This window comes from Anser cygnoides, chromosome Z (genome assembly GCF_040182565.1).
Source record: "Anser cygnoides isolate HZ-2024a breed goose chromosome Z, Taihu_goose_T2T_genome, whole genome shotgun sequence".
Lineage (NCBI taxonomy): Eukaryota > Metazoa > Chordata > Aves > Anseriformes > Anatidae > Anser > Anser cygnoides.
In genome coordinates this window covers 59,584,854-59,610,545 of record NC_089912.1, presented here as the reverse complement: position 1 = coordinate 59,610,545, position 25,692 = coordinate 59,584,854, and the positions used below count along the sequence as shown (strand labels likewise).

Genomic DNA, 25,692 nt, shown 5'->3' with positions numbered 1-25,692 from the left:
TGGCTCTAAAACCCCAAGCCAGTTGTTTTTGTTGGGTGGGTTTTGCTGTTGTTTGTTTTAAAATAGGAGATTAAAATGAAATGCTTCTCATTTGCTTTCTTCAGAAGGGGACATATGGGGTAGAAGTGACAGACTGGTGTGTAGCTTTTTTATTTTGATTTTTTTAATTATTTTTTTTCCTTAAAGAGTAGTGGACTATTTCAAGATGGGGTTGTCTCAGAAATGGTAACTCACTGATGTAGTTTTATCTGAAAAGATTGATCTTCTCTGAAAAGCTGCGTAGCTCCAAGATGGATCTGGAGCTGTTCACCAGAGAGGTCTGCAGTAGGTCTCCAGGCGGCCAAGCATCCGTGAGGTATGGGAAAAACCCACAGTTAAGTTTCTCAGCCTGACAGGTTGGATTTCAACGTAGGTCTTTCCAGAGAATTGGGCTTTTCTTGGATGAATCTTGAATGACTATGAAGTGTTTCTTGGGGGGTAGAGGTCAAACGATATTAATTTATTTTTTCTTATGTTGGCATTAAAACAGATTGTGAAAACTCTGAAGTTTTCTGTGCAAAAAAAAAATACTGTTTTTTTTTTTGATCCAAGCCTACTGGCAACTAGCTGTTCACATATTAATATTTTTCTTCAGTGAGACCAGGAAAGCAAAAGCTGTCACTGTTTAAGCTGTTGCAGTTATGTAGTGAATATATACTTAGACTTTTGGTGGGTATCTTTACAAATGTAGTTTGAATTATGTTAGCTGTTTGTATGTGTGATTATCACCCTTAGTGCAGTTTAAGCTTTGCAGTATTTGTGGGTTTTGTTTTCTCTATCTGCTTTAAAATAGGTGAATTTCCTGACTTCCGGAGTTGCTAAGCAATACTACTCCATGGATATCAGCTGGTTCTCTTTATCTTTTTGTGAAAAATAGGTCACACAAAATTTGCTTCAGGTCCAAGTGGATCGGGAGAGGAGTTGGGGATGGGAGCAATGCTGCAAAGCTGCCAGTCCTGCAGCTGCTGGCTGCAGCTGGCTTCTGTGCTAAATAAGCATGATGTTTGCAGTCCACCTCTTACTTCATTACCACGGTTGCAGAAGCTGCTTTCTGTCCCCACGTCTTTCAAGAAATTCATGTCGATACCTCCACTCAGAGTCATACCTCTTGCAGTCAGGAGCAAGAGGCTTAGAATTAGAGTAGTTCAGTTAGAAGGGGCCTACAAAGATCATCCAGTCCAGTGGCCTGACTGCTTCAGGGCCAGCCAGCAGCGACAGTGCATTGATGAGGGCATTGTCCAAATGCCATCTGAACACGACGGGTTTGGGGCATCCAGCACCTCTCCAGGAAGCCTGTGCCAGTGTCTGACCCCCTCACGGTGAGGAGGTGTTTCCTCCCGTCCCATCCAAGTCTCCCCCGGCGCAGCTCAGTGCCATCCCTGCGCCCTGCCGTCAGGGAGCAGAGGCTGGAGTTTGCCTCTGAACTTCCCTCCTCAGGGAGCAGTGAGGTTGCTTCGGGGCCTCTTCTTCTCCAAACTGGCCAACCCAGGTGTCCTCAGCCTCTCCTCATAAGCCATGCCTTCCAGCCCTTTTACTTGATTTTATACATCTGAGCGTCTCAACACTTCTTGGTTTGACATCACTAAGTTGCTGGAGCTGTTTGGGTGGGCTCTTCAGTAGGGTACCAAACGCATCCAGAATCAGAGCTGAGCACAGTTCGGTGCTCTGAACTCACAACCAGTGATAGATAGCTGGGATCGGTAACACGGCCTTTATTAAATCTTCCATCATTTGGAAGATGTTATATTATTAAATCTTTCCATCATTCTACATTTTCTGGACTTGAAACTTTAATTAATGTTTTCCAGTGAATGACATTTTTACAGTTGCTTTTTTTTTTTTAAAGTTTTGGTCAGAACTGTTGGCCACTGTTGGCTGGAGTGAGATTAGAGCAAGATATGTGTTGTCCATGGCTGTAACTATAAGTATGTTCTTGAGCACACTTGGGCAATTTCATGTTTTGCATTAGGAATTTGAAATTTGGCAGGTGACCTTTGTGCTTTGTGCTGCTGACAATCTGACTGAACTTGACCAACTTACGAGTCTCCGGGTGGAGCGGAGCAGTCTGTTTCCAGCTGCACAGCAGTCACATAGCAGGTAGCAGCAGCCTGATGTCTGTGGTTATTGCATGTTCTCTTTTTGCTGCTCCCAGAGCCAGCTGGACTATCTGTATGCTCCCCTGCACACCGCGCATGTGTCACCTGGCATATGTAGGGACAGGCTGAAACTTGCGCAAGTGCTGCTTCCAGCTCCTGTGGGATGGGACTGCACTCACTGATGCTTTCGTTGCTGCTTGGCAGTGGTCGAAGCCGCATGACTTGGTGCGGATGAAATGAAGAAATGAGCCTATGGAGAAAGAGCCTGATGTGACAAAAAATAGGAGAAATTGGAAAGAAAATGTGGCTAGGACAGGCCACAGTAGGGAAGAGAGTACGTAGGAGAGTTGGATTAATCATCATAAGGACGCTATTTTGAAAGTCTCTTGTACTGTGAAAGAGGTTCAAGAGACAAATTTAGGGTGAGAATAAAGGTGGGAAGTAAATGAAAGAAATGTATGTGCACATGGAATTTACAGAGTCTAGGTGTATTTAAAAAAAAAAAAACTCAAAAATTTTAAAGATAGTACTTACAAAATATTATCCTTGTCTAGAATAAGGTCTAGAGGATTCTTTTTTCTACTTGGGTTTGCATCTTAATGTGTTGAATAAGAGTTTTGCTAAAATGTGTGTAATTGAATGTGTCTTGAATATTTATTTTTACTAACAGTATGATCTTACACATTGCCTAGGGAAATGCAGTATCCCCAGAGCCTTGTGTCAAACAATACCCAGTGGCACAAAGAAGCTGTGGGTGCCCCATTCCTGGCAGTGCCCAAGGCCAGGCTGGATGGGGTTTGGGCAGCCTGGGCCGGCAGGAGCTGTCCCTTCACGTAGCAGCAGGTTGGGACTGGTTGGGCTTTAAGGTCCCTTCCAGCCCAAACCATTCTATGGTTTTGCCAGCAATACTCACACGACAAATGCTGGGAAGACCCAGAGTGCTTGTTGCAGCAGTACACTTTGGGTGCTGTGCCGTGGCATACTCCGAAAGCAAGTGCTTCGCTGACACGGGGTGAATGGCCTCAGCAGCTGGGGCCTTGTGGGGGGCATAAAGCTGACGTTAACTGAGAACATCAGTTCCCCAGGGCAAATCAGGCACATAGCACAACGTGGCTCAAGGGCTTCAGCTGCAGCTCAGGTATGTGAAGATGGTGGCTAATTTTCTGCCCCAAAGGAGGAGTTTGGGGAGAATGGTGCTTCCTTTAAAAAAGGTGGTTGGGTTTTTGTTGTTTTTCTTTTTTCCTTTGAATTCCACTGTTTTGAATGTTTCCGATTAACCACATACAGTTCTGTCATGGCTGAGAAGTTGGCTGTGAGATGAACTGTTGGATGCATTTCTTAAAGGTCCCTGTTGTTACTGTGCTATAAATTTGGCCTTCATAGGATAGGTCTTTCTTGGTGCTGTGTTTGGAGATCATGAAAATGCTTTTAAAGGCATAGATGAGATTGCTTTGTGGAAGGGAGGGAGGACTTTGTCCCAAATGATAGTGAAACGAAACCTTTAAAGCAGAGAGAACCTGTGTCATGCTCATTGGAGATCTAAGGGCAGAAGTTGATGTATAAAAAGAAGCAGCATTACAGGAACTGTGTGTTTTTTGAGTATGTATTTCAGAGAGTATGTGATATAAAACGATTGCCATTTAAACTATCCATTCTCAGTACTAATATAACTTTTATTACTGTGTTGTTTGAGTGCCTCTTGGGTCCTCAAAAAAAAAAACATAGTACCGATCATCTTTCATGCTTTACAGATTGTGACGTAAATCATTTGCTTAGTTTGTAAGGCTTTGTGGGAGGCATACACTACGTATGTGTGTTTAAATTACTGCAAAAATTAAGGCTGCTGACTGGAAAAGAAATTCAGCAATATGCATGTTGTAAAATACGTCCATTTTGAAATATGAAACTTCTTTCTGCAACTCATTTGAAAGGACTGATAAACAGCGTTCTGTCGGCTGATTATAGTAGCGATACTCTAAACCCAGCCATGGGGAGCATGGGGAAAATTCAATACCAATGCAAACTGATGGAAGAGGAACAAAAAGATCAGGAAGATGATTAGAAAGGGGGAACAAGAACTTACCTGTTGAAGTGATCACTTATAAGTAAAACTTTAAAATTTCTCTTTAAAAAAATGTGCTTTGTTGTCATCTGCAATGAAAAATGTGACTTAATATTCTTATAAGACTCCTATATAGACTAGTCATATTCCCCTGTAAGAAAATTATCGTGTAATTAATATTTTTAAATGTCTTCAAACTGTGCTTTAATCTCACCTGTGCAAATTTTATTTTTGAATAACAGAATATGATCAGTAACCAACTCTGTTCACAAGTTGTAGGGTTTGTTTTTCTTTGGTTTTGTTTTTAATGCAGAGAGTGATTATAATTGTCAAGTTATACACTGGATCCTTAGTATCCTTTTGGACTCAGATTTATTATTGGAAATATTTTTACATGCTATGTCAGTTAGTCCCTTAGCCTCTAATAAAGAAGTGGATTGTAAATATGGCATTGTTTCTTAGAGAAGAATGTATTAATACAGGGAAAATCCCTGTTAAATAAGGTCATCTGCCAATTCTGAGTTTTGATTACAAGGGAATAAATAAATAAAGAATAAGGTATCCTTAAAAGTTACTAAGTACAGTACCTTAAGTTTCGACTATGTTTATGTTGCTTATTAAAGAGCTTGATCATTGATCTAGAGAGAAATACTTGTAGCTTGTGAGTCTGTCTAGAATTTTTGGTGATGATTCAAGAGTTGCTACAATTTTGGTTTCTGTAGGTAAAGACATCAGGATATTTCATGGCAGGTCATATTGTGGCTACAGCTGCAGCATATGCTTTTTGAAAAACAACTGGAAATTTTAAAAGAAATAAAAATTCAGGGTTTTGTTGCATGGTGACCCAAAATAACAATAAATGGAAGAACTTTCCTGTCCAATTACCAAATGCAAATCTTAAGGGAGTAAAGGTGGTTATGATGGTGGAGTATCAGAAAATGGTAGTGGGGTTAAACTGTCAAAGGTGGTAAACTGAAAACCAGGTTGAACAAAAGCTGGCACTGGGATGTGCAAGTTGTGGAATAACCTACCTAGTGGAAGGTTGATTGCTCAAGTCATTTACAACAGGACTAAACAAAGATTTTCACTACAGGCTCTGAAGACCGATCCTGTTTTGGCAGTAGTATGTGATAACTCATTTCTTTCCCATTCACATACAGTTCTATGATTCATAATTTCTGTAATAGTTATAAAACAAACCAAATTAGTATTTAAATGTGTTCAGTGTGTGTAATGCTGTGGGGAACAAAAGCCAACTTTAGTGGCTGATGGTACGGGTTTCAAAGATACTAGAATATTTTCTGTTTATAAGCTCAAGCATGTCCTGTCTTTGTCCCAGCTGTAAAACACCTCTGTGTGTGTTTCTGTTCCTTGTCAAAATATAGTGATTTGGCCATATGCAAATTGAATATTTGTAATTCAGAATGGTTTGAACAGATCCAGGCTCAGAGCTAAACAGGAGAAGCTGAGTTAGTAAAACTAACTCTTGATCTCCTGTTTCAGTATCACAGGTAAAGGAAAAAATATGTACATACTTTATATACTGCCTTTGATATAAGAATGTGGGTAAATTGACCATTAACAAGAAAAGTGGGTCACAGAAAAGGGGAAAAGGTCTATGTAGCTGAAGGAAGGGCACTTGGCCTGCTCTTCCTCTGCATTTCAGTCATGCTAGTGGTAAACTGGGGCAGAGGCAAAATAAGGAGGACAAGAGGCAGAAAAGAGTACCTGTACAGTAAGTAATTCCACGGTATGCTTTTGCAGGGATGAAGGCTGACATAGCACACTAAATTATGAAAATGGAAGTTATGCACCTTATGTGGCCTAACAATTTTTTTCTAAACCATGCATTTTTAGGAAATACTGTCTTGACGTTAAAGTTCTCATAATAGAAAGTGTTTAAGACCTTAAGAAGTAGTAGAAGAGAACCATGTGGAGGGGTTGTGATCTGTAAATGAGTTGAACATTGTGCATGACAATGACTAATCTCCTTAAATATATAGCATACAGAACTTCAAATGGTAAACTTAATGCTGTGGAAACTAAAAATTTGGGGTAAACTTCTAGGATGCTAGTTCTATGTTCTTTTAGTGATTTACAACCTAGTGATTATGAGGGGTTTAGATTCTGAAACTATGTGCAAATGCTGTTTTTATTTTTTTTTCAGAATTTCGCTAAATTATATATACAAATTACGTTTGTTTTGTGGATACACCTTTTTCACAAGTAGAACTGTGATTCTTTCTAGTGGAGTATATATGAATGTATATGAAGGGTGAAGCCCCTTCATCTCAGAGAAGACATAAATAGTATAAAACCAGCAGCAGCTTGACCAAGTTCCCAGTATTACCTTTCCTTTTATGTTCTGCAAGTCATTTGCTGCCCAGGTCTCCATTTCTCCTTACAGAAAACTTGTTACTGTGTCTCCATCCTGTCTCTCACAGAAAGTAGAGATTTTGCTGAGCAAGCTTATTAGTCAGTGGGAGGAAGAGGGAATTCTAAAAGCAGAAATACGTAAAATGCAAGGCAGCAGTTCTTTTCCGTCATCCAAAGAGGAGGTGGGAAGAAGGTATACAGTCAGAAACGTTTTCATATAACTTTTTGACAGTAGTAGTTAATGGAGGTGATTGGTGAGGTTGATAGGGTTTAAATTTTTAAGACGTCTGTAGTTTTCATTATACATGAAGTTTCAGTGAAACATACTTAAAATATCAAAGGTAAAATCTATGCAGGATGACAGCTTTGTGTGGAATAGTCCTTGCTAAGCAAATCTTTGGTTTGACCCAGAATAACCCTAAATTTATACAGAATTTTCATGGTTTTAGGACACTTTTGTTTACTCCTTTTTGTGGGGAATGATGGCTGGGGTCAGTCCCTGACGCTTCGTCTCCGCCGCTCCCTCACGGTCCCTCTCTGCCCCTGCTCCCCGTGGGGTCCCTCCCACGGGATGCCGTCCTTCCCGAAATGAGCCTGCGGGGGCTGCTTACAGGCTGCAGCTCTTCCAGAACTGCTCCCACACGGCTCCGTACAGCGGGGTCCATCCATCCCCCAGGAGCAAACTGCTCCAGCACGGGTCCCCCACGGGTGGCAGCTCCCCCCAGCCCCCCTGCTCCTGCGGGGGCTCCTCTCCATGGCTGCAGCTCCGGCCCGGGGCCTGCTCCTGCGGGGGCTCTCCATGGGCCGCAGCCTCCTCCAGGCCACATCCACCTGCTCCACCGGGGGCTCCTCCACGGGCTGCAGCGTGGAGATCTGCTCCGTGTGGGACCCGTGGGCTGCAGGGGGACAGCCTGCTCCACCAGGGGCCTCTCCCCAGGCCGCAGGGGAACTGCTGCTGTGAGCCTGGAGCACCTCCTGCCCTCCTGCTGCACTCACCTTGGGGGCTGCAGGGCTGGTTCTCTCTCAGTTCTCACCCCTCTCTCCCAGCTGCTATTGCACAGCAGTTTTATGTTCCCTTCTTAAATCTGCTCTCCCAGAGGCCCAGCCAGCATCACTCATAGCTCAGCACTGGCCAGCATTGGGTCCTTTTGGAGCTTGCTGGAGCTGGCTCTGATCTGACATGGGGCAGCTGCTGCTCACAGGGACCACACCTGCAGCCCTCCTGCTACCAAAACCTTGCCACATAAACCCAGTACAGTTGGTTGCTGATAATTCTGGGAGGAACAAATGTGTTGATTCTCTTCCTGCGATGAGCTCTGGAATAGTGGTTAAGTTTCTTCTCCCTGATCATGAAGAGCATAAAAAGATCTAAAGCTCTTAAAAGATTAGAGAAGGTCATCAGCTAGGTTAAGGGGAGACCTCACCTATGGCAGGAGGAGGCTTTTGATGTGAAGTCAAATGTTAACCTGTTGATCTGCTCTGCATCCTTCAGCATGTGTGCACTTGCCAATCAGTCAGAGCTTGTATGTGCTGCCTCTTGCCCAATTTGTAATGAGGGAGAATGGGAGAGAATTGGAAACCCTATGCAGATGGCTAGGGTGGAACTGGAGACGGAAATGTAAAGGGTAAGATCAAAAAGAATATAGGAGAGTGGTGGCACAGGGCATGGAAATTAAGGAATTGTGAAATTTGATCGTCTTTCTGCACTTAGCTTACATGACTTCTAATAAAGTTGATGAGATTGACTAGGATAGTATTGCAGGGATTTTTTTTTTAATTATTGCTTTAGAATGCAATAGGTTTTGTCACATTTAAGGCTGAAGTTAATTTGCCTATCTTAAGGAATGTGAGAGTGGACAGCTTTCTATGTTCTTATTCAGACCTAGGTACTAAAGAACTTTTTTCTTCTTTTCAGATACTGAAAAATATCACTTGGTATGCTGAGCGTGTTTTAACAGAGATCTCACTTGGGAGTCTCCTGATACTAGTTGTGATAAGAACCATCCAGTACAACATGACACGGACAAGGGTAAGAGTTACGTGTAGTGCTTTAGTACGCAGCGTGGGTTTCTAACTTCAACAGAGTGATTCCAGTTTCAGACAGGGTGTGGGATTTTTCTTTGTTCTGTTGCAACCAGTTGGCTTCTCAAGCTACAGGATGGAAGCAAAAGGGAAGAACAGTCATATTAATTAAGCACAGTATTATGTGGTTCTGAACTTGCAACACAATTTCTGTATTATTGTTCAATTCGTCGAATAACATTTGCTAAAGTCCTTAATTCAGGTACAGAATTCCCATCTTCAGATGAGAAGGAAAAGTTCCTTTGGCTGATGAGATGAAATGATTCCTAATAGGTTCTTTGCCTCTATTCAGTCACTGAGAAATGGAAATTCCAGGTCTATTTGCTGTTAGTGTTTTTATGAAGTAGGACGATGGCTGGGTCGTTAGACCTTTCTAAGCTGTCACAGAGCAAAACTGCTTCAGCTTCAGATCAGATTGCTTTTATGCATTTTTCATGCATGTGATTCTAAACTTTATCTTGAACATGCAAGCTTGGTATTGCCTACTCTTAAATATTTTCAACGGTTAAATGCACGGAAGTTTTTACATGAAGTAGAAAAAAATGTTTTAAATATATTTTAAATTGGAAAACTTAAGGATTTCACTTTTGTGATCACAAGAATTAGAAGAAATAAGATCTTGACATACCTTTCTAGGATATGGAATCTGTTATGCTCAAGTTTAAATGTATATTTTAGATCTGAGAATGGAAAATAAATCCCTTATAGGTATAATTGAACACTGATGCATAGAGGCTGGTCACCCTCATGACTCAAAATAACGTCTGAACATGACTGCATTTCTTTCCAAATTTGAATATAATGTTGAAAATCCTGCTATTACTAGTAATAACAAGTCATTACATGGATTTAAGATTAATTCTTCTTTTCCCTTTTGAGCAATGGCCCATTCCATGTTTACTTGTCTGCGGCCAAGATCAATCGGTACTGCAGATTTCCATCTGACTGTGGACTCTGAAGTTTGGTTCTGTGAAAACCCTAGAATTTGATAGGGCCGTCATTTAAGTGCTTCTCTGGTCAAATGGTTTCAGGGATGGTAACAAGAGGAGCAGAAGTATGAGGTATCTTGTAATAGCTGTAAGATACATACGGAATAGTTTCCATATATATGGAATGTTTTGAGACAATTAGTAGGGAGATGAGTTACGAAACAGAAAACTTAAGGAAAAGACAACAAAATGGAGAGAGATAAATGGAAAGGAGGAGAATTTCTTTCAATATGCTACATATATGATATTTTTGTAAATTAATATTGCTTAAAATATGAAGATGTACACATGTAGATATGCGTATATGCATACACACTCTGAAATCTGTGTGAAATGACTCATAAGCCTTATTATCTAAAGAAAAAATATTTAAAATACCACCAAGTATATGCACTTCACAGTTTTGCTATATGCTTTTGACCTCATCCTTTAAAGCAACAAATACTGGTCTTTTGAGTGGTTTCCTGCAATAGGTGACAGTGTGTGTATATATATATATGTGTGTGTATATGTATATAAATATATAAAAGTTTGATGTGTTTTTTTTTCCTCTTCCTTTCTGACAGGACAAATACCTTCATACAAATTGTCTGGCTGCCTTAGCAAATATGTCAGCGCAGTTCCGCTCTCTTCATCAGTATGCTGCTCAGAGGATCATCAGGTAAATATAAAACTTCTGAAATGGACTTCTCATCCTTGGTAAAACTCAGCAGCAGAGGAACTTGAATTTTATATGCTGTAATAGATAATGATGAACTAAATAGCTGAAACGGTATCTGAATAACTAGATAATACCAAAATAAAAGATTTTCTTTTTACTTGGATCTTTCCTGAATGCACAAAAATAATTAGTTTCTCTATCTCAGAAATTTCTGACTTTTGATTCTCATAACAAAATAGCACAGTAGCTGCTTTTGAACTGAAAGGTTTTCAGGGATTTGTGTAAATTATGCATTTTTAGTCATGTATCATGTTGTAAAAATGCACTGTTGGCTCTCAAGTACTATGCAGACTGGATTTTCAACTTGCTTGAGTTCTTCCTACACATTTGACAAAAGATTTATTTCTTATGTCAGATGTAATGATTATTTTATGATGGGGTGCTGCAAATATAGGCAATAAACCCTACACTGATGCTTTTAAAGTGATCAACTATATTAGCTTGTGTAGTAATAGTCAGTCAATCGTAGAATGGCTCGGGTTGGAAGGGACCTTAAAAACCACTCAGTTCCAAGTCCCATGGGCAGGGATGCTACCCACTAGAACACGTTGTCCAGGGCCTCATCTAACCTGGTCCTGAACACCTCCAGGAATGGGCATCCACAGCTCCTCTTGGTGAAGAGAGGCAATATCGGCACTGGTTCTAAAACAGGGCCATAGCTAGAGAAGTAGATGTCGAAGTTGGTCTTTTTGTTATTTTTGTGTGTGCTACAGCCCAGTTGGTAAAGGCAGGTAATCACGCTTCAGGCATCCTCATCTTGGCAGCCAACCCTGCTCCATGCTCCAAGGGAAATCAGGAAGGTCCTTATTAATGCAATCTGGAATAAGCTTTTACAGTGTTTGTCAAGTACAGACAGTGTGCCAAAAATAAGTACATGATAATTGCGTGCCTGTACACTTTGTAAAGGACTCAGCTAACAAGAAACACATCTCATTCTTAAGCCACCGCTATTTAGGATTTAATTCTCTCATAGCCTCTTCTCTTTTGGAAATGCTTGGTTGCAAAGGTATCAAGTTCTAATCAGGATGAGTGCTTTCCATTGTTACCTTTTACCTGGCTAATACACACACTTTTCGTACCCTGCGATAGTGAGTATTCAGAATTTGAGTTTGCACTTTTTTTCTTCTGCATATTTCAGACCTTGTCTTAAGTAGCTGTACTCCTCATGGACATCTACTGTTCAAAATTTAAACTCATGGTTCAGAGTAAACTCATCTGGATTGTTTTAAGTAGGTGATGAAATGACTAAGTCTGTGGTCTGCTAGCTCACCAGAAGACGTGGCAGCTGTCAGTAGAGAAGCAGTAACCTCAGTACTTTTACACATCTCACCTCAGCATTTTAACTCTGAAACATAAAAAGAGCCTTTATGTGCTGTGAGGCTCTTCCATACGCCAGGCTCTTCCAACCTCCTCACATGAAGTGTTCACCATCTGTAACTGTATCTTTGAAGCAGATTGACTCCATGGTGTTTGAGAGCCAACTCAAGACCCAAGGGAGGCTGTGTAACCCAGTTAAATTATCTTGCACTTCTTGTATGCAGCATTTCAACATCTGTGAAGTTGTGGTGCGTTGTCATCTGTCTAGACATGCATAGTTGAAATGTGACTTTAATGTTGCTACTTGATTTTAGTTGTGAAATAATTGTGCTATTCCTATTGAAAGTATCATTCTGTTGTTGCTTGATGCATGCAGTAAGGAAGAATAACAGTGAATGACAGAAAATAGGAAAATAAAATTATATCGCATGGAAATTCTTTATCAAATTATAAGAGGTGCTCTGATATTTTATTCTCTGAAGGACTAACAATGCCACATTTGAAATGTTATGCCAAATAGAAAAAGAGACCTTAGAGCAAACAAGAGAGTGCTGGCATATTCAAAACGTAGTACTCCCAAAAGTGTAAGCTATTAGTAGCTACTGTTGATTGGTTTCTGTACAGCATTTAGCAGAGAGACTTAGCTTGGGGTCTTAGCTGTGCTGTGTACAAATAATAAACAACAAAAGCTCAAATGCATGGAGAACTGTGCTGTCTAGTCATTCAGAGGGCAGATTGAGAATTTGGTCTAAAAACAGTCAGACTGCTTCAAGTTAACACTTCAGTAGTTCTCAGGAACAGATGGAAGATCATTTGTTCTGAGACTTCAGCGCATCTGAAGAATTGTAGAGAGACAATTGTCAAGTCTGGTAGGATGGTAGTCTTAGCAGTTTGCTGGTTATACCAGCCACCAGCTGCTGGCAGGGTTGGAGCTGTATTGTTGTGGTTGGAAATAATGGAATAAGGATAAGTACAAAAAATGGTCATACTCATCAACTGCAATGCAAACCAAAAAGGCAATATGATATATGATACATCATATACAATATAATATTCTTATATAGTCCACGCTATAAGATATTCCACGCTATAATTTTTAAGCTTCTGCTTTTTTTGTAGACGGATGCTCCATATTACTGTATAGTAGAGACTGTAATGAAAGAGATTACTTTAAATTTGAAACAGAACCAGAAAAACAAGAGGAGGGCTAGGGAATATACATGATTTTTTGGTTTGTTTTCAATTTTTGTCTTTAATTGACCCACAATCTTATTCTGCAGTTATAAAACTGTACATCTTAAAAATAGGCCAATGTGGCCACCAAGATTGTGATTTAATTTGTCACAATAGTCATGTTTGCTTATAAATCAAACTACCCTAGTATAAAATGTATTAAATTCTGTTTTAAAATGTCTTGTACAGCTAGGAGTTGGGCAGGCTGGTGGAAGGAGGAGTTGGTTCCAGAGGCAGGCTGTGGACTTCACTGCTCATATGGTAGAATTTTCATTTCAGGAGCTTTCAACCAGGGTTTCCCTGGCAGGCTGAAGTACCATAAAGGAAATAGTTTAGCTTTATTTCTTGTCAAGATATATACTTCTAAAATAATAATAAAATAGTTGTGGTTAAGAAAATTAATAGGAATGAATATTTATAAACACATACGTTTCATGAGAGATTAATGCTTTGAAGCATACATTGTCCTTTCTTTTCCTATCTTACAAAGTCTGTTAGTCACAGTTATTAAATTTACCCAGCACCAATGGACCCAACTTGCTCCATGATCCCAAAGTAGAATATTTTTATTTATATTCTTATTCGGATTCTACTATCGGAGTGCAAGCATGTCTGAGAAAATAAACCACAGTATCCTTAATTAAAAAATAAAATAAAAAATAAGAGCTTTTTCTGTGAAGGAAAAGACCAAAAAGAAGACTTTATAAGTAAGTATTTTAGGGTATAGGTTTTTAGATTAAATAGCTGTGAAACACTTAACTTAAAATCTGCTTAGCAATACAAATGAATAGACAGTAATAATTTAAGCCTCACCAGATGCTCTAATGATTCCTTCCTTAATGTGAGAAGTAATTCCATTTCCATGCAAGCTTTTTCCTAATCCTATTCTGAGCAGAAATTGCCAATTGTTCTAAATTCTTAAGACTATTTTCTGTGAAAGAATTAGCCGAAAATATTCAATATATTATACTTATGATCTCAGTAAAATACAACTTCATAGTGTTGGGTAATTCATTTCACATTCCAGCAGGCATAAAAATTGACAGATTTGTATGAATTTATCACAAGCAGCTGTGGGAAGTAAAAATAGATGTAAAAAGATGGTTTTTAATAAGATCCAGGGCAGTATTCATTTAATGTTGGATGTCTTTTGTGGTAGACTGCCCCGAATTTGTGTATACTGAAATCTTTCCCATTTCTGTCCATTGTTACCACTGGTTGGTTTTTAATTACACAGAGCTTTTTTATCAGCAATGTGCCACGGATATTCTTCCACTGTACTGTGACTCTATCGTATTGTCAAGTGCTGACATTTGTAGTACTTTTAAATTATATTAGTAGACTTACTAAAAAACGATAACAAAATGAAAAAAAAAAAATCTGTGTTGAAGTCACTATTGTCACACATGATTAGGCTACTGTAGGAGCTGTACAGTATCTAAGCAACAAAACACGTCCAGGTGGAGTGCTACGTACCTGCTGTGAGGATAGGTTTTTCCTTTGCTTCCTGCATTGGACGGCTTCTCTGGTGTCAGCTTCATTTGTTCTGCTTTATTCTGCAAGTACAATTACCAAAAACTAAAACTACAAACCTAAGTGATGTGTTACTGCAGGTATTCCATTTGTCCCTTAAAACCGCAAGTTACTTGGCATTAATTCCTTTATCCTATTTGGAGACAGTTTTTATGACATTCAGCTTTTCTACAGCTAGTCTGCCTGCTCTAGTGTGTGTCACACTTGTAGATGAAGGAAAAGTCTTTCCCTGAACAGCAGTGTTTTGACATCTCATCACTGAGTCATTCTAGTAAATTACTGACGAAAAGAAGGCTGATTACCTAAGGCGAATGTTTTTCCTATATCTCTATGGCTTCATGTATAGGAATGCTTGCTGTTTCCTAAGCAGGCATATACCACTAGAGGTTGCCATACACCTCACTAATTAGACATGCACATTTAACGTTAATGAATTTACGGGGCTAATTTTACTTTTTTTCTGTGCTATTGTAGCAGCTATTTATGTGCACAGTTGTGTGACCCACTATGAACACTTCATCAGTTGCACTTCTCTCCTTTAGATAACTTAAGAGAAATATCAAGAGATGGCACAATTTCACCTATGTCACGTTTTGTTGATTTCTTTTGCTGTCTAGAGACTTCAGCGAGGTTCAGGGAACAATATGAAGTAATAGTTTTTTGTCATTCTCCTAATGAGCATGGGAGTTAGGTAGAGGGGGGGAAAAAAAAGCTTGCGTAAATGGGATTTTAGTTTAGCAGATCAGAAGCTTCATTAACTTGTGCATGCTGGATCATGAGAATATATAGCGTGTAATACCTGAGTGTCACCCTAACTCTGCCGTACCTCAGTTAGGAGAGCAAAGCATGAGATGTACAGCTGGCTGTACTCATTCTGCTGCAGTCTGTCAGAAGCAGGGACAGCAACTCTCCTCCCCACTAGCCCAGCAGCCTTGGAAGCTGGTGGTGATGAGTGCTGTAAGACATCTGGGAGGATGATGCTTCAGAGTAGTTCTGTGTGCTTTTTCCTAAGAGCTGGCAGTAGTGTGCTTAAATATCCGTGCTTCAGTACTGAAGTGTGACTGCTTTTCTGTGGTTCATAAAGTCTTCCTCTTGTCCTCTGAGAAGAGGCTGAAACTCTTGTTTCCCTTTGATGAATGTCTTCATTTGCAGTGACAATTGTGTTTCATAATCTAGCAAGAAAAATTCCCATCCATTCTGATACATGCTGCAAGTTTGAGGATGTTTCCCCTCCCCAAACAAACCATTTGTTTTGTGATTTACTGTGTTTATTATTTGATTCTTTTTTTTTTTTTACTATCATTTCATCTTACAGTAATCTTATGGGATATTCTTGAATTAAAATATTTATTTAAGTTCTTTAAGAATAAGAGTGCATGGTGTTGCTTTAAACTGCACCTTTTGAGTTTGGTTCAAGACAATTTTTAATCCAGTGTCATCTCGAAGTTTGTCTCGAGTCTCTGTAGAAATGTTGTGTTGCTGCTGCAAAGCATTTGTTAATAATTACCAGCTGCAAGTAGCATCACTTCGCAAATTTCATACTGGATGAGAAGAAAGCTTTCTGGAGTTAGTGCTACAGGGAGTGAACAATACGTATGGCAGGAGTGCAAAATGTATTTCCCATTACAGTGCTCCTTTAACTTGATTTATTCCTAAAGAAATCTCTGATTTTTCTTAATAGAGACATGTGGCTGTGTATTTTATACTGCTGCCTGTGAAACCATGTAGCTAGTTTGTTGAAATATGGAGTAATGTGAATCTAGAATCTTAATGATTTCAAGCTTATTAGCTGCGTTTCAATTATGGCCACAATTGATCTAATGAAATTGTCAGAGTTCTGTAAAAAACTTTTGTGATTACAGTACTGACTCTAGTTTAAAACGTGAACTATAGAAACATTTGCTATGAAGGTTTTCTTCCATCTTTATGATTTTTAATCACTTAAATTTGTGCCTTGTTCCTAGGTACTGGTAAAGTGATTGAATGATTGGGTTTGCAGAAATTAATACTGGTATATTTGCAGAACAAGTTCACTGCTTATCCAAGAATGGGTTTGTTTACAATATAAATATGTGCTGGGATGGTCAATCTGAATTTTGGTTACTTCACAATGTCCCTTATTGAAGTGGTTATTTTTTTTGCAATGTTTTCATTCATCATCTTCATAGAATGGCACATCTTTGTAATGTTCCTTAAGTAATTTGATGGAGTGCTAGATCATTTATCTTTCATTAGTATTGTTTCTGCTTACCTTTTTATAGGTCTTATATAATCAGATTAATTTGTCACATTATCAATTGTTATATTGTATTATTCTTAAAAGAAGAGGGCATTGTTACTTGCTTCCTCTTTCCCCTAGATGATCAGTTGTTTTTTATGAGTTAGGGACAAGGAGAAAATTAATCGTATATTTCATGTCTTCCTGTATTTGGCAGAATGATGCTGGACTCTGTAATGCGTCTGTTCATTAGGTGTGGTACCCTGGCCTTTTTTCCTGGCCTGTGACTATTTAAAGTGTTTTCTTGCTTTATATATATATGTGTGTATATACATACATACATACATATATATATATATATAGGTGAAGTGTTTTTTTTTAAATATGTAGGTGAGCTCACTTAAGCTAGCTTAACTCCTTAAATTTAGAGCCAAAAGAAGAGCTGAGGCTGAGAAACACATTTACATCCCCGACTTGTTAAGTTAGAAGTCATATTTGCTTTTATTTCTGGCAGTCTTTTGAAATTGTCAATTCTAAGGCCCTGTTCAGGTCTGCACATGGAATTTTCTGTTTTTATGGTTTTGGGGAGAAATTGAAAGCTCTCCTACCTACTCCACAAGCTTGACTTCTAAAGCAAAAAAGTAGTGTCAGAGTAGTTTCATGTTTATCATCAGTTCCTTAGCAGTAAGTTGTATTAATGTGTTTTTTGGGGGTTGGGACTGTGGTTTCATTTGTTTGTTTTTTGCTTTGTCTTAACTCCAAACCTACATTTTCATCAAAAAGGATCTCTTTGTACAGAAGCAGAAGACATTTTGCGTTGCCCAGGCAGTTGCTTATTCAAGTAGTCCGGTATGTGTGTGTTCTACAAAGAAAGAAAAACATTTGTGCAGCAGCAAGATGTGTGATCTGACCTGCTTATTAAGGACCACATTAAACTGAAAATTCTGAAATTATTGTGTGAATGTGATGAAATTAGAGTTTACCAATTGCTTCATAAAATTTCCTAACAGTGACAATAATGAGATGTAATTGCTAGCTCAGAACTCACAAGGCTGCTCACATGTAGGAAGATAAATACATTTCTCTCCCACATGGCTTTACAGTCTGTGAGCATTCTGATTTTCCTGCCTTTTTATTCCCTTTGATGTCCACGGTGCTTTTGGGAAGCCCTTTAACATACAGCTTCCTGTTTCATTTGAGTATGGCAATGGGACAGTTGGTGCAGAAAACTACTGAAACTGAGTTACCCAAATCAAAGGCATTTCTTAAGGAGCAAAACTGGAAAAAAAAAAAATTTGCCAGGTTTCTGCATGAATGCTTCAAAGCTGTTTGGTTTCTAATTTCATTCTCACTTGCAAACTTCAGTAAAGTTGCTTCTCATGCAAGAGTCTCATTTTTAATTGGTAGAATTTCAGCATAGTAGGCACTTCAGATTTTAAATGAGATGTGTGAGTTGAGTGAAAGAAATTAGATGAATAGAGTATGCAATATTTCTGTTAAACTCATATTTCTGGCTTTGTTGCATCAGGGAATGAATGGTATTAAATGAGAGAGAACCATTTTTCAAATACGAAGATTCTTATATTCTGAATTTGGAGGTGTAACTCTTTGATATTGGAAAAGTTTTATTTCAGAAATGTCAGCTTTCAGTTCTCAGTAAGCAAAGAGCAAGGTAAAAAAAAAAAAAAAGTAAAATGCCAGTAGATAGAGTCATAGTGTAATAACTGACCTTTATTTTTATTAATACATAAAACTAGTTGCTCTGTCCTTTATTACTCTTCTGTTGGTACTGTTATGAGAAGGTATTTGTGTTGCTCAGAACTGCATGGCTTGGAGGATGCTCTGAAACATGCAGGTTTGCACCATACCATGCAGGAGCCTGGACTTCAGCAGCAGCTTTTCAAAGCAACTGCAAGACCAATCTGTAGACAAGCCTTTTATGTTCTGGGTTCAAATTTTAATTGGGCAATTAAATCTCAGTTTGCTCTTCTCTCTATCATAATAGCAAAGTGTCCATAATAGCAAACCCTTGAGAAAAGAAGCGTCTGATCTCACACCAGTGTATATCAAGAGACTTCACAAGTCAAGTTATGCAGTAATAAAAGATCAAGTTCTGAAAGGTGTTCTTGGAATAAATGCCCTGTGGCCAGAGCTGTTAAAATATCGAACCCCCCAAGCATCAGCTTTCCCCTTCCTTTCTTGTAACCAAAAGAAAAGGGAAAATGAATAGATGGCAATGTTTCACTGAAGTAGTGATTTCTGCCTCTGCAGACGTTGGGAGGGGTGTAGTCACAAATCCCCGGTTTCTTATAGCGATGTGTAAATATCTCTGGTCTGAGCTGTTTAAGAGTAATAGGTAATTATTTCCCCTTATTTACTTTTTCATCACACACAGATTATACTTGTGCTAGAAGGAAATTACGTTAATGAAAGTAATAGAAAAGAACCTAGTCATACTGTTGCTAAGTTTTCTAAACAAGAGTTGTTTTTTTCTAAATCAGAATTATGCTGGCTTTCATCACCTGTGTTCATGGTGCAAGCCATGAGCATGCAGGATGCCCTGCAGGCCTGACTCTGCTTTGGGAGACCAGTTGATAGAAACGATGGCATCCTCTAATTCCTGTCCCCTAAGACTTTCGTGGGGGTTGTCATGTCACTGATCTAAACAGGGGAAAAGCATCTTTCTTCAACTTTAGATGATTTACCTGCAACTCAACTAGCATGTTTGATTTTCTGTCTTTGCTTTAAAGCAGTAGAAAATGACCCCCCCCCCCATCCATCCCAGCAAACTTCCATTGCCCTATAATACTATTCCTGATGAATCTGTTACTCTGAAATATTTGTGTTGATTTTTTGCAGCCTGTCCTTTGCTTTGGTGACATTTACTATATGCTGTATGCCTTAGATTTTTAGCAATAACTTCTACTCAGTATGGAACGCCACAAAATTGACTGATTGACGTTGCCTCAGAAGTGAGAATTAGAAGCTTCAAAGACGTTTTGCTTTTAATGCTGCTTAACTTTCAGATAGTTTTGTAGCATGGTAGATTAAAGGAGAGCCTACTTAAATCCAACCTGGATGTAAATGATACTCTATTTATGAGAAACTTCTTTATAATGAGATTTTTTTTTTTCCTCACAGAGCAGTATGGTACAAAAATGATAATCCCGTTTTTACGGTGTGTTCCAAATGGAGTGAAAATGAATGGCTTTTCAGAAAAGGGCCTTCATGATACTCTAGTGTGCCGACTGCATTTGCAAGAGGGCATTTGGGAAAGGGAAGATCAAACAACTCCAAGCCACCGAGTCTGCAGTTGGATTTTAATCTGGGGACTGGTAGCAGTAGAAGATGTGCGCACAGCAGGATACTCAGAGAGATTTTTGTATCACCTATGCAATGTTGGGTTTCTGGTAGTGGCAGATTGCTCTTTCATGAGCTGTCTGCTGGCACAGGCACACATTGCAATTGCTTTTTATCTTTTTTGCTCTCTACTATATCAGTGTTGCTTCTTGTACACACGGAGTTTCTGTGGAGTGGCTTTTGTTGGGAGACGAAAGCAATTTAGTGGTAAAGAATCATATGCTGGCTTTATTAGTAGCTTGTTGACCTAGATTAGCTGTGGGGACGCTTATAAGCTGATCAGCAATCCCAAAGTTGGGAGGTGTCATTGCAATTAGTAGGAAAGGCTTTGACGAAAGGGGAGACAACAGTTGCAACAACAAATAAGGGAAAAGATAATGTTAGTGCCAAAAATCTTCTTGCTGATAGAATTTAGCAAAGTAGATGTAAGTTAATTTTTTAAAGGAGTGAAGCATTCGTTGTTGGTATTTGTTGAGTGTAATTGTAGTCAGATATATCAAAATGCTGTTTTAGCTGTATTAACAGAAAGAGGAGTACTCCTTGCGGGTAGGCCTGTTTTTTGCCTGGGTATAACATATGCAGATGAGGTTTTAGGCTGATATCAGCTGTTTCCAACATGGAAATATCAATGAACTTGGGTTAAGCCTGCTTGAACCCACTGGGGATTCTGAGTGGGCACCTGATGGGATAGTAATACCCTCGTCCTCCATCTGGCGTGAGCAGTTGAACACCCTGCATGCCGTTAGAAGTGCTTGGAGCCTGGCACCCCTGGATTCATGGGATACTGGAGATTTCCCAGGTGGACAGACTCGTAGCTTTATTTTGAGGTGGATTGGATCAGCATGAAACAGGGAGGGGTCTTGGGCAAACTAATTCTTCATTTTGTCTCGGGATTGTTTCACATATGATGATGCAGAGTGGAGAGATCTGCAAGGAAGAAAACTTACCGGTGTTATACTGCCAATCCTCTGCTCTGCATATCGTAGCACACAGTGTTCTTTAACAACACCATTGTTGATTGCCTTGAAATGTTGTTTTAAATCTAAGTTTTTACCACACTAAATGTTCAACATTGGTCAAAATAGTTCTCTTCTACTGAAGCAGTTTGCTGACCTGTAAAATGTAGAGATTGTGATAATTCTTGCATTTCTTGGGGGGAATTCATTGCTACAATTCGTGAGTCTTCTGCCATTTAGGAAATTGTGCAGCACTTCAGCATCTTTCAAGCTGTAAGTCACCACTTGGCAGAATGTGTGAGTAATGAACATAATTCAAATTAGCACAAAACTTGGCCTCAGAACTAAAATTTATTGAAGTCTCGATACCTATTTCACCTGACACCAGCAAGTCCATCACTAAACCATGTCCTGAAGTGCTACATCCACATCTCTTAAATACCTCCAGAATAACGTCTGTGGAATGTATTTTGGCTTTATTGTTTTCTTTTTCCCCAGTTTGCAAACTGATCCTTGATTATGTAGTGTAGTGTTAAAAGTAATTGGATAATCAAAAAGTAACGTATTTATGAAATGAGTCTTACTCATAGCAAAATGTGGGTACTAATTGCTATATGGCAGAACAAAGCTTTAAAAACTTCTCTCTTTTTAGCAAGTTCCAGAAGAAAGGCTTACACATAAATTGATTTCAGCATTTTTCCGTATTTCCAATGAAATTGAACTATTTTCCCATTCAGGGCTGAAGAAGCTGTTTGCACTTCCCATCCAGAGATAACAAAAACAAACCAACAACAACAACAGCAAACAAACAAAAAACCCTCAAAGACAAAAAGGACAGCAGTTTTGTGACTTGGTCTCGTGTGTACTGGATCATTCCTGAGAAGGATTTTTGCAGAGCACAATCTGCATCATCAAGGATCATGTTAAAAATACTGTGTTTTAAAGTACTAAACCCATTTTAGGGAGGGAAGAGAGAATGCCTGCCTCTTCTTTAAAACGCTTCCGCAGACAAAGCCAGCACCAGCAAAAAAAATGGTTGTAAAAGCCTTGAGCTTCTCTTTGGCTCCTAAAACTGTTGTTTGAGACAAAAGTCCAGTTCAACCTGCAAGTGTTATCCGACAGCATTTCCTGGTGGCTGTGCACAAAGTCTGTCAAGGCAGATGAAGCATACAGTGACACTCACCTCATTTAGTATCCCAGGCTCCAGCAGTTTGCAGCTGGGAGATTTACCTGCTTTCATAAGCTCTGGCTGAAGGAGCTGTGTTGTTTTAGTGTCCACAGAATCCTTAGTACTGAGTGCCGTGGTTTAACATGGTGTTTGTGAAGTTATTTTCTTCTGGTTTTTAATGAATCTAGCACCTGCTAGTTTTGTTTTTTTGCTTTTTTTTTTGTACTGGAAGAGTGAATTACTGCAGCCTGAGACTTGAGGTACAGCTCACACATCCCTGCTCTAATAATGTGAGTCTTAAAAAAAAAAAAAAAAAAAAGAGCTGTTTGGACTGCAGGAGAAGCTGGTGCTCTGAATCAAACCTAAAGCAGAAGATGCTGTTCTCTGAAATGAGTTCTTATTTTGTTGCAAGCATTATTTCTTTTGCTTTAAAGATCAATCTGAAGACATGTATATGATCGACTGCCATAAACCACCCTTATCTTGTTTGTTTTTTGGTAAAGATCTTTTTTTTTTTTTCCTTTTAGCCCTCAGGAGCTAGTGTCATTTAAGTTTTCTGCATTTTTAACCATGATAGGAAGCAAAAAGGTGAAAGCTAGCAGCGTTATTCTAGTCCTGCTAGTGCAATTTTGATTTTTTCTAGCTGGCCTGGAAGAAAAAGATTAATGCCCTTAAAACATTTATTGGGTTGTATCCCACTGGTTATAAGATTCTTTGGGATTTGGGTGTCTAATGTAAAGTACACTGAAGAAGTGAACCTTATAGATTTTGCATTTTAAAAAATCTGCTCTGTAGAAATAAATTGTCCTACAAAAGATTTGACATTTAAAAAAAAAAAGGGAATTCTAATAGTATTCTAAAAACTATCCTTGTCCTAGTAGAATTATAGAAACTGCCGTTTTGCTTTTGCAGTTTGTTTTGAATTGAACATATTTATAGGACAGTGTTCCTTAAAAGAAATAACGAAGTGACTCAAGATAATGACTTGCTTGAACCTGTCTTTTATCTTCAGTTGCAAGCTATTTGGCTCATTAACTGCTTTATTCAGATACAACATGTACTATTTCCTTTTCAGAAATTTTCTTTCTGGAAAAAAACTGTCAACTATGATCTAAATAGATGAATGAGTAATGAACTTACAAGGATTTATCTGACAAACTAAAATTGTATTATGGCTGTAAGCAAGCATCAGTATAAAATAATGTAGCATTGATTATAAGTCATGACTTCTGTTCTTGTACGGCTGCTCCATATTTCACATTTTAACTGGTGTCAGTATATATGTGCAATGCTTTATCAGCTTTGCAATTCAGTGAGCTAAGTTCTCTCTCCAGAAGTGTGAAGACAGGATAGGTATGAGTGACTGCAAAGAGGAAAATTGAACACTTACTGGTAACACCCTGCTGAACTGTGTCGGTCCCATCCAAAGAGCAGTCTCCTTCAAACCTATAGTTCAAATCTTTTCAAACTTACAGTTGCCTATAGATCTATGCACGTATTGAAATCTTGTTTTTGGACCCCACAGTTACATGACCGTTTTAAAGCAGACTTTCTAGTTGATCTGGGGAGGACAGAAAACAGTTGGACATTTTTGAGTCTGTAAGCCAAGGTATTTCTCACCACCATATACTTTCACCTTATTTTGCATGGCTAAGAACTAGAATATTGCCCTTTAAAACATCTGACACTTTTAAGTGGAGGATGAAACTGTAGGTACAGAAGAAAGAATCAGGATTTAACAACTTTAATGTGCATCAGGTCTTTATAACTGTTGAATGACTCAACCTTTTTAATGGTAATGGCCTTCAGCAAGTTTAGGAAAGAACAGGCTTTTAGGTAAAGTAAATACACTTAGATCTGCAATGAATAAATAAATTTGCTGTGAAGCTGTGTAGAGACATGTTTCTGTAACTCATTAATTGTGCTCTTGGGTCCACAAATAGGTTTCTCCAGATGCCGCAATTTACACGGGGCTCAGATTGGAAGGATCCTGTTGCGAAACAGGATGAAGGCTCAGACGAGCGGTGCTGCAATGCTGCGAGCAGTGCTTCAAAGACTCGTCAGCAGACTGCCCGAGAGCCCCCTCTTCCCCCTCTTGCTCTGCCCCAGCATCTCTCCTGACAGGGCTTTCAGGTTCATGCAGCCTGCAGGGTTGTAGCTGGTGCAGGGATACAGATGTCTGCTCTAATGCTCATGTAGTAGGCATCTCCTGTAATCCCGTGTAGAGCCTGTGGCTTATCACAAGTGTCTGTCCAAAGGATAAAAGCTCAGAACGTTTCAAAAGCACCATTCTTACCATTTCTTAAGCTGCTGTGGATATGTGCCGTCCAAGGAATTGGTACATTTAGGTGATTAACGCCTTCATTCTTTGTCTCAAACATCGGTCCCCAATAAAGGCTTCCTCCCAGCTCTTTCATAACATTTTTCTTATGGGTCATCAGTTCCTCACGTCTGATTCTAATATACAAATCCTCGTGTTCTTTTTAACACAACTTCATCTGTACAGAGATAGTTTTGCCTTTTTGTGTAAGAATCTCATGTGTTTATTATTTGATTTGCAGTCTATCAAGTATCTGCAGAATTTGTTTGGTTTTCATTTCCTTGTCTTCCCTCACTATAAATGCTTCTATGCATAAAGTTAATGCCCCTCTCATAAGCCTTTTGTGTGCATTTGGCCAGCACAGTGACAAGAGTGCCTCATCAGGGCATGGGAACTTATGTCTGTGACACATTATCACAAATAATCTCTTCTGAAGTATTTAAATAATTTTCATCTTTCTCTGTTCTGTGTTGTTATGTCACCTTTAACCCTGCGACCCCCCCAGCTGCTGTTTACAATGATGCAGTTTAAAATCCTGTCATCACTCTGTGCTGTGAGATGTAAATTTAGTGATTTTTAGATACTTGTATCTGAAAAGTAGGCTTGAAAGAACGAACTATTTTTAGAAGGCTAAGAAGTCACACTGTTGCTTAGATTAGGAAGTTCGGCAGGGATCGAGGAAGGAAACTACCAGTAGTAAAAAAGGATGAAGTCATGGATAACTTGAGAGTTGACACAAAGACATTCATGGGACCCAGTGAAACTATCTGTCTGCTGTGTGAGAGCTGACTCAGGCCATTGCAAGACCCGTGGCTGTCATTTTTTGACAAGCCATAGAAATTAGGGAAGGCCCCCAGTGAAGCCGAGCAGGAGCTGGCTGTGTGCCTTGGCGGCCCAGGAGGCCAGCAGCATGCGGGGTTGTAAGGCAGGAGCATAGCCCCTACGTGTAGGGAAGTGCTACTTCTGCTTTGTTTGGCGTTCCTTGGATCACATCTGGAGATCTGCATCCAGGTTTGGGGCCCTCAGACATGAGGGAGGTGTTGATAAACTGGAGCAGGTTCAGTGGAGGGCTGACACAACGTTGGGGGCTGGAGGTCCCGGTGTTTGGGGAGGGGCTGAGGGAACTGGGCTTCTTTAGCCTTGAAAAGAGAAGGCTTTGTGGCAAAGCTACTGCAGGAATCTAGAGAAAGCGTTGTAGGACCTGAGAGGAGCTTTCCCATAC

The 25,692-nt window shown here is 39.3% G+C and overlaps 1 protein-coding gene across 13 annotated transcripts in view; it reads left to right on the top strand.

Moving 5' to 3' along the window:
* The window catches only part of DYM (dymeclin), a 206,531-nt gene that overhangs the window by 83,458 nt on the left and 97,381 nt on the right, over nucleotides 1-25,692 (top strand). For all 13 annotated transcript variants that reach the window (XM_048079759.2, XM_048079753.2, XM_048079754.2 and 10 more), the window contains 2 exons: nucleotides 8,489-8,602; nucleotides 10,211-10,305. In XM_048079759.2, the coding sequence (XP_047935716.2) occupies nucleotides 8,489-8,602; nucleotides 10,211-10,305 (209 nt within the window). The remainder of the gene's footprint in view (nucleotides 1-8,488; nucleotides 8,603-10,210; nucleotides 10,306-25,692) is intronic.